This window comes from Nyctereutes procyonoides, unplaced genomic scaffold (assembly GCF_905146905.1).
Source record: "Nyctereutes procyonoides isolate TBG_1078 unplaced genomic scaffold, NYPRO_anot_genome, whole genome shotgun sequence".
Lineage (NCBI taxonomy): Eukaryota > Metazoa > Chordata > Mammalia > Carnivora > Canidae > Nyctereutes > Nyctereutes procyonoides.
The window spans coordinates 8,309,276-8,326,236 of NW_026575148.1; the positions used below are offsets into that span (position 1 = coordinate 8,309,276).

Below are 16,961 nucleotides of genomic sequence, written 5' to 3' on the forward strand. Positions count from 1 at the left end.
CAGAGTCTAGAGCTGAAGCAGTAGGCAGCAGTGGAATTTTTGTCTTGACATTTTTGTTTCCCCATTTGTCTCCATGCGACCATTCACTCTGACAAAGACTCCCAACACCAACTGAGTGGGTCAGGGGTCCATAACATGGCATACAAGGTGCCCAGGATGAAGCCCTTCTCCACTTCATCTCTAACCAAACCTAAGCTTTAGCCATCCCAGGCTATCTGCCATTTCTGAATAAGCCAGGTTGTATTGCTCCTTTATGCTTTTGCTCCTACTACTTAATCTGCCTAGAGTACACACTATTCCCAACAAGAAGACTCAGGGAACCAATCATTTCCTAACTAACTTAGGCACTCTCCTAGAAGAACTTATTTTTAACTCCTGGAATCCTCTCTATCCCTTGTACAGGCATTGGTCATAGCATAATAATGTTTCATTGTATTTATCTATCACTTGACCTCTGTCATTTGTATTGGGGCAGAGGCTGTATTACATACATCTTTATATTTCTAACTCATTGCCAGTAATGTAGTAGATTATCAATAGATATCTATTGAATGAATGAATAAACCACTCTTGTAACTGGTGACATTACCAGAATCAGCTCAACTTGTATTTTTCATACTCATCACTTTCAAATTAAGGAAACACCTCCATCCCTTTTCACAGATGTCCTTAGGAAGATTGGTGCCCACTTGTAAAATGATTTGAGGGTTGTCAGAAAAGAAATAGACCTTAACAGTTTTTAGAAGCTTCATATCTAGCTATAACTGTAAAACTCTTCTGAATCTTAGAATTTTTTTTGTTTAATTTCCTACCCCTCAGGAGATTGCAATCCTAAAACAGATAAACTAGATGGATAGTACTGGGCATACAGGCTAAATAAAATACAAAAGTACATGAAAAAGTAGTAATGCTTAAATATAGTGTTACAGATCAAGTATAGGTTAAAGGTAAATTTCTATTTAGATTTTCTTTAGGCATCTTATTAATTTTATGTATATATATTTAAAATTGCAGAATTTTATTCGCTTTAGTGTCCAGGTTAATCCCTGGAAGGAAGTCAGAGCAAAAGTTGACAACTAAATTCCTTCATCAGTAATACTATGTAGCAATCTGAGAGTCCTAAGCGAATTCTTAACCATTCTCTTAAGTACCTACTACTTAATGTAAGGAAGTGACTTCACCAAAGATATTTAGGCTTATATTTCTCCTAAGACCACCACCATAAATCAAGAATAAGGTGAGTTTGTACTTCCCCCACAAATGATTTTGTTTTCTTCCTTAATATTAAATCTAATAGCTAGGAAATGTTGGGAGAATAAAATGGAAGTTGGAGAGGGCAATGAAGACAAAAGAAAGAAAAGTGAAACCAAAGCAAAAATGTGGTGAGAAGGGAAGGCAGGGGGGATCCCTGGGTGGCGCAGCGGTTTAGCGCCTGCCTTTGACCCAGGGCGCGATCCTGGAGACCTGGGATTGAATCCCACATCGGGCTCCCGGTGCATGGAGCCTGCTTCTCCCTCTGCCTGTGTCTCTGCCCCTCTCTCTCTCTCTCTCTCTCACTGTGTGACTATCATAAATAAATAAATAAATAAATAAAAATTAAAAAAAAAAGATAAAAAAAAAGAAGGGAAGGCAAAGAAATTGGTAGAAGGAAGTTGTACAGAGAGACAAGGGTAACAGAGAGAGGAAGGGCCTTAACCACCAAAAGAAGGAAGTTACCACCCGTTGTACTTTTTGCTACAATTAATAATTTTTTATATTTGCTTTATTTCTTTTTTTAAAGAGATGGTTTATTTATTTGAGAGGAGAAAGAGAGAGAGAGAGAGAGTGCATACATGAGTGGGGGGAGGGGCAACCAGAGAGGGAGAGAACCTCAAGCAGACTCCCCATTGAGCATGGAGTGGGACCAAGGGCTGGATCTCACAACTCTGAGATCATGACCTGTGCTGAAATCACAAGTCCCACACTAAACCTACTGAGCCACCCAGACACCCCAATATTTGTTTAATTTCTAATAACATTGAGTCTTTGCCTCCTAGTGGTTTGGGAACCTGGTTACAATGGAATGGTGGAATGATATTTGGCTCAATGAAGGTTTTGCAACATACATGGAACTCATCTCTCTTAATGCCACATATCCAGAGCTACAATTTGTAAGTTTACAATTTTGTATGTCATGCTATATATACAATTCTGCTCATAACATAAATCCCTCAACCAAACATCTACGGACAGAGAGCGCAAATAGCACAAATACACAGCTGTGTATGTGAGGTGAAAGGAAAGAAAACCTATGTGTATATACAATGATGTAGGACAAGATGGTGCCCGTGGCTAAGGATCCTGTGAAGAGTTCTTGGCATGTAACCTAAAAATTAAGCATAATTGGGGCACATTCCTCTAGAAATTTCAAAAGGTGAATTCACTTCCCAAAATGTATGAAAAGATTTTTTTCAAACATGTCTTTTTCTTTAGGCATAATGAATCTAAACCCTTCATATCATAGTAGTTTGTAATGGTTAATTAGCCCTTTGAGGTAGGCATGTGGTCCAGGATCATTTAGACAGACATGGACTCAGAGTTAGTGTCTTCTTATTTGCTTTGTGTTGAGTCCATGGTGTAATCCTAAAACTTCATATAGCCTCACTTGTAAAGTGCATACAATGCATCTACTTTGTAGGGCGTTGATAGGGTTACAAATGACGGATACAAGGTCCTGGCACATAGCAAGTGTTCACTAAATGGGAACCATTTTATTTCTGTATCCAAGGGCTTTGGTATATGGTAAACATTCAAAGAATGTCTGAAGGAATGTTGGTTTTATATATTTATGAAGCAGAGAATTGGGGGAAGGGGAATATATAATGTGATAGAAATTTTCAATCAGTTGTAAGACATATTGGTCGAAAACTTTTAGGAATAGGTTACTAAGCCTCCTGTGTTTTCTACTGCTTTGAAAGTGCCAAATTGAAAGTGAAAAAATTTTCTTCCCTCTTTAGGATGATGGTTTTTGCCATATATGTTTTGCAGTAATTAAAAAGGATTCATTAAATTCGTCCCATCCTATCTCCAACCAAGCAGAAACTCCTACTCAGATACAGGAAATGTTTGATGCAGTTTCCTATAACAAGGTATTTAATGCTGTGGGCAAGTGGAAGCTCCGCTTTCAGGAGAAATATAATGAGGCTTGTTAAATCAGCAGTTGTAGTTATTGGTTCCAGGTTATTGCCACTTGTTATACTTTTGTTATATTTGATGTTCATCTTTCAGACATTATGCATGTTCCATAAAATTTAAACTTCCTTTAAAAATAAATCATACCACCTATTTTTCTTTCTTTCTTTTTTTAAGGGAGCTTGTATTTTGAATATGCTAAAAGATTTTCTGAATGAGGAGAAATTTCGCAAAGGAGTTATTTACTACTTAAAGAAATTCGGTTATGGAAATGCTAAAAATGATGATTTGTGGAGAAGTCTGTCAAATGTAAGTCATCTGTTGGGTAACAGTAGACTGTTGTTAAGCCTAAGATGTAACAGCATAATTATGAAGGTTTATAAATAGACATATTGTCAGTCATCCAATATTTATTCCACTTTCTACATTGCCAGGGTCCATAGAAGGCAGAACTTTCCTTTTTTCTTTAGCACCACACTAAACCAGGATGCCACCCACACTGGGATAGTCACAGGTGTTTGACGTTTGGCCCTCCTCTCTGGTTACCTTCTCTCGTTAACCCAATAGTTTTGTCTCCCCATTTTCCAAAATCTTTAATGTCTTTGTAATTCCTGCCATGAACATCTAATCTTCTCGTCCAAATTTTAAGGTTGAACTCTACTTTCTCAACTTTATTGTCCAGCATGTATTCTCCATTCAGTGAGACACATCTCCCTCATAGGAAGAAATCCTGCTCAATCCTTATGTCACCATGTTTTTGTTTCTAGTGCCCTTGCTACGTGAAATGCACTTTCTTCTTGCCAGCAATTCAAGTGCCATCCGTCTTTTGAATTCTAGCTGAGATTTTACTTCCTCCTTACAGACTAACGCACCCCTCAATGGTTCACCTTTCTGCTCAATACGTCGAAGTGTGTTTATGATTCTGTTCCACGCAGTGACATTCTCTTTTATTAGTTTATAATGGTTCAACAATAACAATGATAATAATAAAATTTGCTTAAGGGATCCCTGGGTGGCGCAGCGGTTTGGCGCCTGCCTTTGGCCCAGGGCGCGATCCTGGAGACCCGGGATCGAATCCCACATACGGCTCCCGGTGCATGGAGCCTGCTTCTCCCTCTGCCTGTGTCTCTGCCTCTCTCTCTCTCTGTATGACTATCGTCAATAAATTAAAAAAAAAATTAAAAAAAATAATAATTTAAAATTTGCTTAAGAACAAGAATCATATCTATTCTTTTTTTAATGCCATGGCAATTAGCATTGTGATAAAAAACAGTTAATTATTGATTAAAGAACACATGGTCTCTTTGTTATTGGGATTCATGTAGTATAATAGGTAAAATGAAGAAAACATGCAGTCAACTCAGATAATTCTAATAATTATTAAAATATTCTTAAATTTTCTACTTGGAGTAAAATAATCTTTTATAGAAGTATTGGACCGATGGAGCTCATGTATATAAACACATATGGCCCAGGGACAGTAATAATACTGTTCAACATTTGTATAGCACTTAATCGTTTAAAAAGTTATTTCAAGTGCATTATCTCATTTGATTTTTTATGCCCTTTTATAAGGGCATAAGTCTGGACCCTCATGACCTAATAATTTATGTGATTTTGTGGTCAAAGAAACAAAGTCGTTAGTTAAACATTTTTTCAAAATGGTTCAAATCTTTTGTTCACATTTCTTGAAAATCACAAAGGGACCAAAATACACAGTCTTTAGTCTGACCTATATAAATGCTCTTTACCCATTTCCATTACCTCCGGCCGACAATCTAGGTGATTCTCTCTCTCCAGAGTCCTCCTAACTTCTCAACAAGCCTCACATTGCTTTTATCTCCCATCCCTCTCCTTCTTCCTCTCCTTTGCTCTGTGTGTGTGTGTGTGTGTGTGTGTGTGTGTGTGTGTAGACCCCCGCTTTGCCTTTCTTCAGTAAGAAACAATCCATCTTTGGTGTGCATAGTGGATATGAGGGGAGAGATTAAAGGAGAAATTTGGTCAACAATTGCAGGATTCTTTTAGGTCAGCTATGACTATTTCTAGGTTAATTTTTGTCACATCATGCTTATTAGCCACCTCAAGAAGGTAAGGTAGGCAACGTTCTTACCCCATTTTTGTCAGTGAGAAATACAATACTAAGGAAGAGATTGGTGCAGGTTATATATACACCATGCAATGACAGAGTCAGTACTTGAAATCTATCTTCTGATTCTAAGCTGAGTATTCATTTTCTTAATTACATCACAGCTTCTTCCTAGTTATCAGGAAAGTCTTGATCTAACCTTCCCCTGAAAGTCCTTAGTTCTAGTTGACCACTTCCTGATGCCAAATGAAAGTATGGTATGAAAACAATAAATTCCTGTAAATATCTTACTCAGAATTGTGTCACGTTATATCATTCCTAATACATTTTGATAGCCACTTGGGAATTAGAAGAATTATTTGTTGTTATTTTTCACAAAATCATTTAATAGCATTTGAGAGCCTTAGACAGTGTATATGTCTTATTTTTCCAGTTACAGTTCCCCTTAAGCATTCAATCCTTGTTATTTAAGGATTGATTGACAGACAAGTTGTTGATTCTCTTAGGTCTCATTTTAATTCTGAATTCAAAATTTATTGTTCTCTTTATAAGCTACTGTGAGTCATTGGGAATGCCCAGGTAAGCAAAGACATCCCCCCTCCCCAGTCAAGGGATTTGTGATATGAAAGAAGAAGGTTAATACTAGAGACACAGTTGCCTAAATGCTAAACCGGGGCCTGAGTAGAACACACAATAGAATAATAAAGTAGGACCTTTCCCAGGGGAAAGAGAAAAAATGAAAGAAAAATTCAGCAAACTAATTCATTCTTAAAATAGTTGTTCTACTACCTTGTACTTCTTTAGAAAACTTAAAATAAATATATATGTATATATATATACACACACACACACACATATATAAATTTAATTGATGAAAATAGACATGTTAAGGAGCATAGCAAGTCATGAAAATTAAAAAAAAAGGGAAAAAAAGGCATCTTGGTAGTGACCATATGAAATCCACAAAAATCATTTTTGTTTTATGTATATAAGTAACTTTTGTGGACTTCCTATGGTCACTGCCAAGATACTTTTATTTTTTAATTTTCATGAATTGCTATGCTCCATACTAGATCAATTAAATTTTCATAGATCTATGCTGCTAAATGTCTGCATTCATGTCTAATATGCATATTCAGCTGACTATCAGAACCAAAATGGCAGTGTTCTTTCATTCTTGTTTTACAGAGTTGTCTAGATGATTTTACATCTGGTGAATTTTGTTATTCCAATTCCAAGATGACAAGCAATATAGTAAGTATAAAGAAACCTACAAAGTAGAAGTCTGGGGTATCACATGACCTGTAGTGAGTGTGGAGTAGCCCAACTGTCCCTTTATTTTTTAAAAATATTTATTTACTTATTTGAGAGGGGGGAGTGCTGGGTGGGGAAGGGCAGAAGAAGAGAATCAGAGGCTCTATCCAGTCCCCTGACCTGTGAGATCATGACCTGAGCTAAAACCAAGAGCTGGACACTTAACTGACGGAGTCACCCAAGTGCCCCATCAACTGTCTCTTTAAATAACTGGAAAGGAAGAGAGACTTCATAATTTTCCTTGAAACAGATTTGACTGAAATAGGCATGTTCAGGCCATTTAGGGGGATGATGCTGTTACTACTATATTTTTGTTGTTATAATTCAGCGTTCCCACAACCCCACTGCTAGCTAAAAATATCTCAGCTTAGAATTCCTCTGCGTGGTTAGTGCTGCACTGGCATCCTCCAGGCTCAAAAACATGCCAAGCCAAATATGTTAGGTCTGGAAATATAGTGAATGGTTTTCTTGAGGCCCTGTCTTTTTGTTTACTTCTGGGAACTTATTGGAACACTTTAGTGGAGGAGAAAGAAAAGTCACCCTGAAAGAAAAGAATTCCCTTTGAAAAGAGTCATGGTGATCCCATAAATTGTAATTTTTAAAGGAAGAGTCAGCATAATCCAGTGATCTGAAATCTATAATAGAAGCTGGGGAGCTAGAGGTTTTGTTCTTTATTCAATAGACATCTATTGATGTAATATTGTTCTTTTGGAATATTTAAAGCTCCCTAAAGATAGACATTTCTCTCCTAAACACCTCGACTCCACTGTTCTTAAAATGAAATGGTGGGGTGTGTTTTTTTTTTTTGTTTTGTTTTTGTTTTTGTTTTCAGGGTTTTTTTGGTTTGAAATGGAGCAGGAAAAAAAAAAAAAAAAAAGAAATGGAGCAGGAGGGAGGCTCCAGCATCAAGGCCTTCCTCTGGGACTTTGTCACCACACGTTAACCCTCTCGCTCCCACATCCACCCCTCCTTCAGTTAACTTGCAGAGAGCAGGGGGCTCCAGTCCCAGCCCTGAGGGTATACCCTGAGGCCTCCCCTCTTCCTCCTCCAGCCTGGTTACTGGCATCCAAGGAGGTCTCTGTGTTTTTCTGCCCTCCTTGGTGTCTCTCCTCTGGCTCGAGTCACCAAAATCACTTGTCATTTCAGCTGGCCTTTCTGGGGGAGCATGTGGACGTCAAGGAGATGATGAGGACCTGGACTCTGCAGAAAGGACTTCCCCTCCTGGTGATTGAACGAGAAGGGCATTCCCTCAAACTGAGGCAGGAGCGCTTCCTGAGCGGAGTCTTCAAGGAGGACCCTGAGTGGACGGCCCTGCAGGAAGGGTGACTGCGTTTCTTCTGTTGGTCCAGTTCCCTTCAGCTCAGTTTGCTGCTTGGTTCATTAGCTTTCTCTCAGTTTCAATGGCAACGGGCTGGATGCTCTTTCTCCGCAGGAGTCAGAGGCCTGAGCTAGCCTTGAGAACCCATGGAGAGAGCTCCGGGGGCGCCCCAGGCTGCCTTGTTGAGCGTGCAGCTGTGTTCTTAGGAACCTGCGGCAGCCCCTCAGTTCTGATGCAGGGGGTGGTCAGCTATGTGGCTCTTAAAATATGTCCTGTTCTTTTCAATCCTAGATTTCTTGGGCCTTGTAAGTTTGGTGACCAGCGCATACCTAGAAAGCGTTATGACAGCTCCATATCTTATCAGAAGAGAAAATAGGAGGTCAAATAGGGTCTGAGTAGGTCAGTGGTTGAGCATCTACCTTTGGCTCAGGTTGTGATCCTGGGGTTCTGGGATCGAGTCCCTCTCCTTCTGTCTCTGCCTCTCTCTGTGTCTCTCATGAATAAAGTCTTTGAAAAAAAAGAGAAAATATATCCCCTATATGGTGAATTACATTCCTGGGAATTAAACCTCCTGTGGCCTTTTATTTTTCAGTAACTGACTATAAACAGGGGGTCTAAAAACATATGATGTTCTTGGTAATAATGAAAGCAAATCCAGTGAACCGTACTATCATCTTGCTCACCAGCCTAACCTAAAGAAGATGTGTTCAAGGCTTTACTAAAAGCAAGAAACACAACACTGTCCACGTTTCTCAGATCTATTGGTTCTATCCATAAGATGAATGAGGTTAATTGTAAATGAAATAGTACAAGTGAATCTGCACTGGCTCTTATGATTGTTATTTCTTTGGGATGTATCTGTCCAATAACAATTCTAGAATTTTTCTGAGAACCAGAAGCAAATTCAAAGTCTTTAACACAGAGAATATATTGTTTTTCTTTTTTATTTGGTCAGTTGCCTATTTCCAATCCAACAGCAACTTTAATGCCATTTCTCTATACACGCGTCATTTCATTTTTCTGTATCTCCTTCTGAAGTCTGAACCTCAAAGAGCTTAAACAATTTAGATCTTGACAACACAGCCTGGAAAATTTAATGTTTGCTTTGTTACTGGGAAGGCATGATTCACACTTTTGTAGTTTATCCAAATGCCATGAGGGAGTTCAATGGTGTGGATGGTCCAGAATAACAAATAATCTACTACAATGATCTGTATTTTTCCTCTGAGGCAGTATTTAGATTACTCTTATAAAATTATTACCCTCTGATTCATGCCTATCCAAACTCATGAAATGCTACTCTCCCTCTTTTTCACTCCCAGATATGTTTACCTAGAAAAAATTCCTTTCCTTCTGGAGCCAAGAGTAATCCAGATCATCCTGTTAAGTCCTGGCAATGTCTATGTGTCTATTTTTACCTTTTTATATAAATTTTTCGGTTGTTTTGTTAATTACTGATACTTTGTGGGTTAGCAGGTCGATTATCCCTTCTGACCCTTTATGATAAAGTCTGTGTATACTGTTTCTTTCATTGTTTTACATTTTTCTGAAGACTAATAGGTAAATCCTCATTATTCCTCTTTCTGTTTTATACCTGTCAGTATTTTCAAGCACATGATTTTACGTGTGTAAGATTACTGAAGCTAATATGGCTTGATGTGATAGAGGAAACAAATTCTAGAACCTACTAGCCAGTCCAAAAAAAAAAAAAAAAGACCCAGCCGATTTCTGTTATTTACCATAGTAGGACCATTGAAAAGTGACTGAAGTACATTGAAATTGGCCTTTCTTCCAATCCATTCTGTTTTTCTGCTCTCTGGACTTTGCTGATTTGCAGATCCTAGATTTTTTTGTTGCATAGCTGACCACTTACAGTCACTAACCAGTTGCAGGAGTTGGGTGTGGGTAGCTTTGTTGAACAAAACGGCAAGTGGAAATTATACTGAAGTCAGATCTTTATCTCTTGAGGCTTTTCTTGAAGCTTTTCCTTGGTTATTTGAATTAATATCAGGCTGCCAGAGTTTTTGAAACTGTGAAAGGAAGATTGAATTTTTTTTTCTCTTGCTTAGAAGAAAATAATCAGCAGAACTTGTGGTATGAGATTTGGACAGCAAATGACACTGGTAATTGTGACAGAGTTCACCTAGGTATATATTGTTGCACCTCTATAATCACATAGAAGAATTTTTACATACTCAAGGATCTGCAAGTCTTAGCCTATAAAATTTACAAGGCCACTGATGGTGTGAAAGATGGGCCATTAGGTGCCTTTGACAGCCTATCTGAGTCTGGCAATGTGAATGTTAAAATGGCCATTCATAACCGTCTCTATTTTCTGACATAGGTTCCTCTGGCATATTCCACTGACCTACTCCACGAGTTCCTCTAATGTGGTTCATAGACACGTTCTAAAATCAAGGACAGGTAATAAACTCATTAGTCAAACAGGTGTTTCAATTCTGAAATTAAACATGTTTTGGCTTATTTGGAGGAAAGATACTATAAGTAAATCATAATAAGAGATTTATATTTGGGGAAGTTCTCACTTATCCATTTGTTAGTTACTAAAAGAATCCTTTAATTGGAACGTTCAAATTTCTATTCAGTGGAAAGTTTTCTTGTGCTTTAGCACTTAGAGATAGGTTTGTATTTGTATCAAGAAATGATGGATTCCTATCTTACAGCTCTTAAATTACTAACCTAGCAATTGGCAAAAATGTGTATTGGAAACATTTTTGTTTGCCACAAGGCAAAAATATGTATTGGAAGAAAACATGCACTTTGGAACAAAATGGCCCTGGATTCAACTCCTCACTATATCACCTATTATATGTGTGACCCTAAGAAAATTCCTTACTCCTCCTGAGTTTCAATTTTTTCATCTTATTTTGCATGAGGACTAGGTCTCACAGAACTATTGAGAGAATATGATAATAATGTTATTTTACCACATAGTATAATGTCTGTCATATTAAAAATATATGTTACAATCTTAATTTCTCTTACACCTCACTGAACTGTGAGAGGGTTTCCATAATAATGTCATGTTGAACCTGGAATCCTTATTTCACCCCAAATAAGGACTAGACAAATGGATCACGTCTTTACATGTACATGTTTCAATGACCAGTAACTATGTTTCAATGACCAGTAAGAGAGACAAATAAATCAAGTGGGATTCTGATCATGCTTATCATCTGGTTAACTGGGCCTCTTAGACCAGCGAAGACTGTGTTTGAGAACAAATTTAGCAGTCTTTTTCCTATGAATTAACTTATTTATTAATTTAATAAGACCATAGCTCACAAAAAAAAAACCACTCAGTAGACTATGAAAATGAATGTCACAATGATTCTTCCATAACTTTGTCTTCCTACCGATTATTTAGTAAAAGAGTGAGTACTAACAGTTTTGGAGATGTTCCTAGTATGTCTGTTGATAATGAAATGCTATGCCAATTTCCTCCTTCTAGACACTCTGGAATTATCTGAAAAGACCAGTTGGGTGAAATTCAATGTGGACTCAAACGGCTACTACATTGTTCACTATGAGGGGCATGGATGGGACCAACTTATTACACAGCTGAGTCAGAATCACACACTTCTCAGACCTAAGGACAGAGTAGGTCTGATTCATGATGCGTTTCAGCTAGTAAGGTAATGCAAAATTTCATCTGATTTCACAGGAAATAACTTAATCATAATCAGATATGCTAGATTTCAAAATCAAATATTCAGTGTTGGTCATTGATTGTTGGTATGAGATGGATCTGAATGAAGGTCAAATACGGGCCACTAGGCCAAAGCCTACCCACTAAGAAGATGTTTTGACCCGACCAGTATTTGAAAATGTATTCTGACATTTTAAAATGTGGGTAAATTTATATACAAATCCTGACTTCTGGAATCTTTTTTGAAAGTGCAAAGATTTTGCAACTGTGGACCTTAACTCCCACAGAGGAGGGTGCAGTGGGCAGATCCTTCTTGAAGCCAGGCCTTCACTGTCCCATGCACCAAAGTTTCAAATTGTACATGAGTGGCCTGATTCACTCACTTAGGATGGACCCTCTAAACATTTAAGCTTTTGACTCCAGATTTAAAATTTGTTTATATTTGTTTGTTTTTTGTGAGTAGCTTGCTGCTTCACCAAACGCCTATGTAATCTGTTGAACCAAAAGTATAATATAGTCTTAACCTTTATGATTTTAAATGTTAAATCTAGTACACAATCCACTTGTCGCATTGAAGAAGTCAGTATGAAACTGAAAGGGAAATGAAGGAGGAATTGGCTACTTATGCTTATTCCTCCTTAGATTTTCCTGGAAAGACAAAATATTTTCTTTCTTTCCTCACTTATCCTCAGCAGAATAAAATATAGAATAAATAAGGTCACAAGATCACCAACAGAAAAAAATATTGGAAATCAGGTGGAATATTGTGCATTGTAAGCTTTTCCTATTCTCAGAATTACTATAGTCATTTTATTCAATGTGACATATTATTTCCTTTCAGATGTTTATCTAGGTCAAGTTGAGTGAGAGTAATCAGCAGGACATCTCTCAGGAGAAGCTTCTCTGTACAACAACAGAATTCTCTAGTTAGGAGAAAAGGAGAGATTGAGAGCTGAGTCCTCAGCCCCACATGTCTCAGGAACACTGTGGTAGCAGAGCCCACTGGAGTCCAGGATTGGCCAGGACGTGGCCATCCAACATCTGAGTGGATCCATCAGACTAGCAGAGAAGTAGGCCACAGTTCACGGAAGGCGATTTGTCTGCTCAGAGGAGAAACTGAGTACATTGCAGAGAAGATAGATTAAAAATTTAAGAACAGGGTCACTGAGGAATATTGACAATTTAGCAAATGAAAGCCAATCTTTCAAGTAGTTGCAAAGTCTTTTTTGCTCTCTCTAGCCAATACATTTATGGGTTGTGTTAATTTAGCAGAAGGAACCCTACAGTTATTAATAAATCAGTAGAAAAACAGTAATATTTCTTCACAAGGTGGACAGGTTAGTGAAGCTAATTCAGAGTACAAATTTTGGTTTAAAATAGATGACTTCAAGTACTACCTCTTTAATTCTTGTTTGACCTTGGGCAAATTATTTAAACATTTTAAGCCTAAATTTTCTAGTCTTTAAAATTCCAGTTTTAAATGGTAATATCTAATATCAAGGGTTGTTTCGAGGATTGCATGAGATAATGCTGATAAAGCACTAAGCACAGTACCTGTTCAATCAATGTGAACTGTTAGTATTATTAGTATTATCTAATATACATTGCGTAAAAGATTGTGTATTGAAGAGGAAGATGAAGTGACGGCATAGAAATGCATTTCAAATATTGTGAGGTTAGAAAAAAAGTGGAAAGTGAATTTGTGTATTATTATGTTTGTAACTACATAGAAAAAAGTACTTCCTAAAAGTGGAGGGGAAAAAAGAGGAGGAAATATTCCAAAGTGCTATTTGTGAATATGTAAGGTAATGAAACTATGAGGCTTGTTTCCTCCCCCCTCTAATTTCCAGCTGTTTCATAATTTATTTATATTAATTTTATAATAAAACTGATTCAATAAGGAAACAATTTAAAACACTCATAATAGAACTAAATATTTTTACTTGCTACTCTCCCTTTAGTGATATTTATCTCACCTTTCCTTGCTTTATAAAATCTCTATTTAAGAGTTCAAAGAAGTAATCAGTGATCATATTTGGTTTGAAGACAGAATTTGACCAAGGAATGGATATTTATTTCAATTGGATTTTCATATTTACTAAATATAATTTAACACTTGAATCCCATCTGAGTTGAGTAGAATTAAAACGACAACTGTAATTTCCTTACAGAAAAACTATTTTTTCTTTTAATCTGACACCATAAAAAGAAGGCCTAAATTGGTTCCTCGAAAATATAGTTTTATCTTACAAAGATACCATTTAGCTGAAACTGTATACTAATAAGTAGAGAACCGTCTACTAATAGAATATAGTTTTTTTTTTCTGTTGGGCTGAAGAATACACTTATATGTGTCTTTAGTTTTTAAGCTGAACAAGCATTCAGATAACATTTTGTGTAATGATTGGTGGTGAGAAGCTGGATTTTTATTAAACTAATTATATAAAAAGAAAAGTGACTTCTCATATGAATATTAAGATTAATTGTTTATAATAGATAACTACAAAAGCAAATAAGGTGCTTGTTTTAGTAAGATACAAATTAGGCTGGACCAAAAAAGAAAAACAGGATTACTATAAGGTAGTTTTTGTGTTCAACATTCTTTTTTAAATTGTGCCCCTGGAATATTATACCTAGTTTTTCCTGTTGGGGATCTTCTAGGGTATCAGCTGTACTGTACATCATGACACTTACACATGTGGGAAGGAATAGTGACATTTGGTAGATTAATGCTTTAAAAAACACAGCCATCTATAGAATCATCGTGTATATGGTTTAGCCCTCCGTCTTCAGACAAAAATTGTGGAAATTTTCCGTAAGTCTGTTTTAAAGCAGTATCTCATTGTGTCTGAGAAGAGTGAAGTCACAACAAAAGTTCCTTCTTTTTAGTTTCAGTTCCCTCTTTCTCAATAAGAATTGAAAATTTCAAAAACCCCAAGGAGGTAGCACATTATGTTAATGAAAAATTCAACAGAGATGTCCTTTGTTCTGGAATCTGTTTCCATATCAAACTACTATGCTTAATCTGGGAGTCCGATGCTGGCAGTAATAGCTTACAGACCACGTGCAGGCACAAGGCCTGTCAGAAACACATGTGAGAACCACTCTGCAAAAATGACAATATAATGGTTTACTTCCTCTGCAGAAGAGACTCTAATGCTTTGGTATTCAGAATAATAGTTTTTTGTTTGTTTGTTTGTTCTTATTATTAAAAGAAAATATGGAGAAAGCATATAACTTTGGAATCTAAATAGATTTCTAAAAAACAGTGAAACTACTTCTTTTGTCCCACTAGAATAATTACTACTTCTCTGTTAGACTCTAGGAGGGACGTTAAAAAAAGAGAAGACACTGTACCTGTCATCAAAATTCCAAATTTGCTTGGAGGAACAATTCAAATCCACAAATTAAACAATTAGAGAATGACATAATATATGAAAACCTTGATATTATTTTGTACTAAATATTAATATTAGCTAATATTTCTTTTATAAAGCTCTTCCTGTATTATAGGAATTACTCTAAGCACTCAACTCATATGAAGCCATTTAATCCTTAGAACAGAACTGCCCCCGTCATTGCTCTCTATATCATATTTGTTTTAATGTTAAGAATATTAAGAACTATAAAATATGCACAAACCACCAACAACTTGTTTCATACTTCAGTGCAGGAAGGTTGACCCTAGACAAAGCCCTTGACCTGACTCGCTATCTCCAACATGAAACAAGCATCCCTGCACTTCTCAAAGGTCTGGAATACTTAGAACTATTTTACCACATGATGCACAGAAGGAATATTTCAGATGTCACTGAAAACCTCAAGGTTTGTATCACTTCCAGAAAATTCACTGAGTAAGTACAGAGTGTCTGGAGGATTGGTGAGACTTGGTCTGTCTGTGTGAACTCCTGGGGAATAAATCTTCAAGAAGCTGGGGCAACTGGCTGATAGCACAGTCAACACCACAGCATTGAATTGTTGGGAATCCTTTGATCCTTGTCATCACCAACCTAAGAAGATCCTGACAGGATCATGAGCAAAATATTCCTCCTAAATGTGATTTTTTCTATTGATATCCACCCCCCCCATAGGAAATTAAGTCATACTTTTAATGCAGAAACTCTATTTGACTGTGGTAGGTGGGGCCCAGAAAACAGAGAAAAATAGATGGACAAATAGTTCTGTGTTTGAGGAAGATTCATGTAGACAGTTTAGAGTTGACCCCTTTTGATGATAAGAGCTGTGTTAAGTACTAAATTTAGCCTCTCTGTAAATCATCCTGTGCTTTCTGCAGCGTTACATTCTCCGATATTTTAAGCCAGTGATTGACATGCAAAGCTGGAGTGACAAGGGCTCAGTCTGGGACAGACTGCTTCGCTCGACCATCTTAAAACTGGCCTGTTACCTGAACCATGCTCCTTGCATCCAGAAGGCAACTGAACTCTTCTCTCAGTGGATGGAATCCAGTGGAAAATTAACGTAAATCTAGATATCTGTCCTGTTCTTTGTTCCTTTCACTTTGATGCTGAAGTCTTTGATCAAGCAAGACATTACATCTAAAACCTTTCAGTGAGGTTGGAGGAGGGGGGCGGAAAGCCATGCTGGGAATTACAAACCCTTGTTTCATGCTCCCATATAGTAAGTGCTCAATAGATTTCGTGGGAAGTGAGATTTAGGTACCTTCAGAGGAACAGCTAATAAGCATTGGCATGGTAACAGAAAGACAGCCAGAGGGTAGAAGCAAGGGGGGGGAGGGGAGGGTGCCCAAGCTCAAAAAGTGATGTCTTTTAAAGAAAAAAGGCAATGTGAATTGTACATGCAGTCAAAACACCAGTGATCATTTGCTAAAACTTGTTTTTAAAATAAGGAGAGGATACCTTTTTAAAAAGTCTATTACTTCTTCATTAGCTAATACCACAGACCCGAATTTTGACCCCAAATTTCATATTTGAGGGGAAATTGATGGCCTGAGCCATGAAAAGTGTGTATATTGATGGCAAAATGGATTCTGGTGGTTATTATAATCAAGAAGATGCCCAGTGATCACATGGATTATGCTGCAGTTCAGTTTAGCAGTTACAATCCAGAAATACTAACAGATGCCACAATCTTTTCAATATAAGCCTTGATTTCTATCCAACACATGGTTTTACATTGTTATCATTAAAACTGACTCTAGAGTTGGATGTTTTGAGAAATCAAATTGGTATGTGAATCAAGGAAAATTCATTCTTTAAAACTGAAGAAAAAAATTCACAATTTTAGTGTTGTGTAATGTAATGGTGTCCATTTGTCCTATACCGGATTGCTGATAGGCTATCATAATTTCTCTCCATATAACTAAATCTCAGTGAGCTCTTTGAAATCCTTTCTTGAATTCTTCTTTTTGAAAACATTAATTT

The 16,961-nt window shown here is 37.0% G+C and overlaps 1 protein-coding gene across 1 annotated transcript in view; it reads left to right on the plus strand.

The window, feature by feature from the left end:
• ERAP2 (endoplasmic reticulum aminopeptidase 2) overlaps positions 1–16,961 on the plus strand; it is a 40,308-nt gene that overhangs the window by 15,718 nt on the left and 7,629 nt on the right. The window contains exons 7-15 of the mRNA XM_055312782.1: positions 2,037–2,150; positions 2,997–3,128; positions 3,349–3,480; positions 6,446–6,511; positions 7,718–7,893; positions 10,234–10,313; positions 11,362–11,545; positions 15,228–15,384; positions 15,854–16,038. Of these exons, the coding sequence (XP_055168757.1) occupies positions 2,037–2,150; positions 2,997–3,128; positions 3,349–3,480; positions 6,446–6,511; positions 7,718–7,893; positions 10,234–10,313; positions 11,362–11,545; positions 15,228–15,384; positions 15,854–16,038 (1,226 nt within the window). The remainder of the gene's footprint in view (positions 1–2,036; positions 2,151–2,996; positions 3,129–3,348; positions 3,481–6,445; positions 6,512–7,717; positions 7,894–10,233; positions 10,314–11,361; positions 11,546–15,227; positions 15,385–15,853; positions 16,039–16,961) is intronic.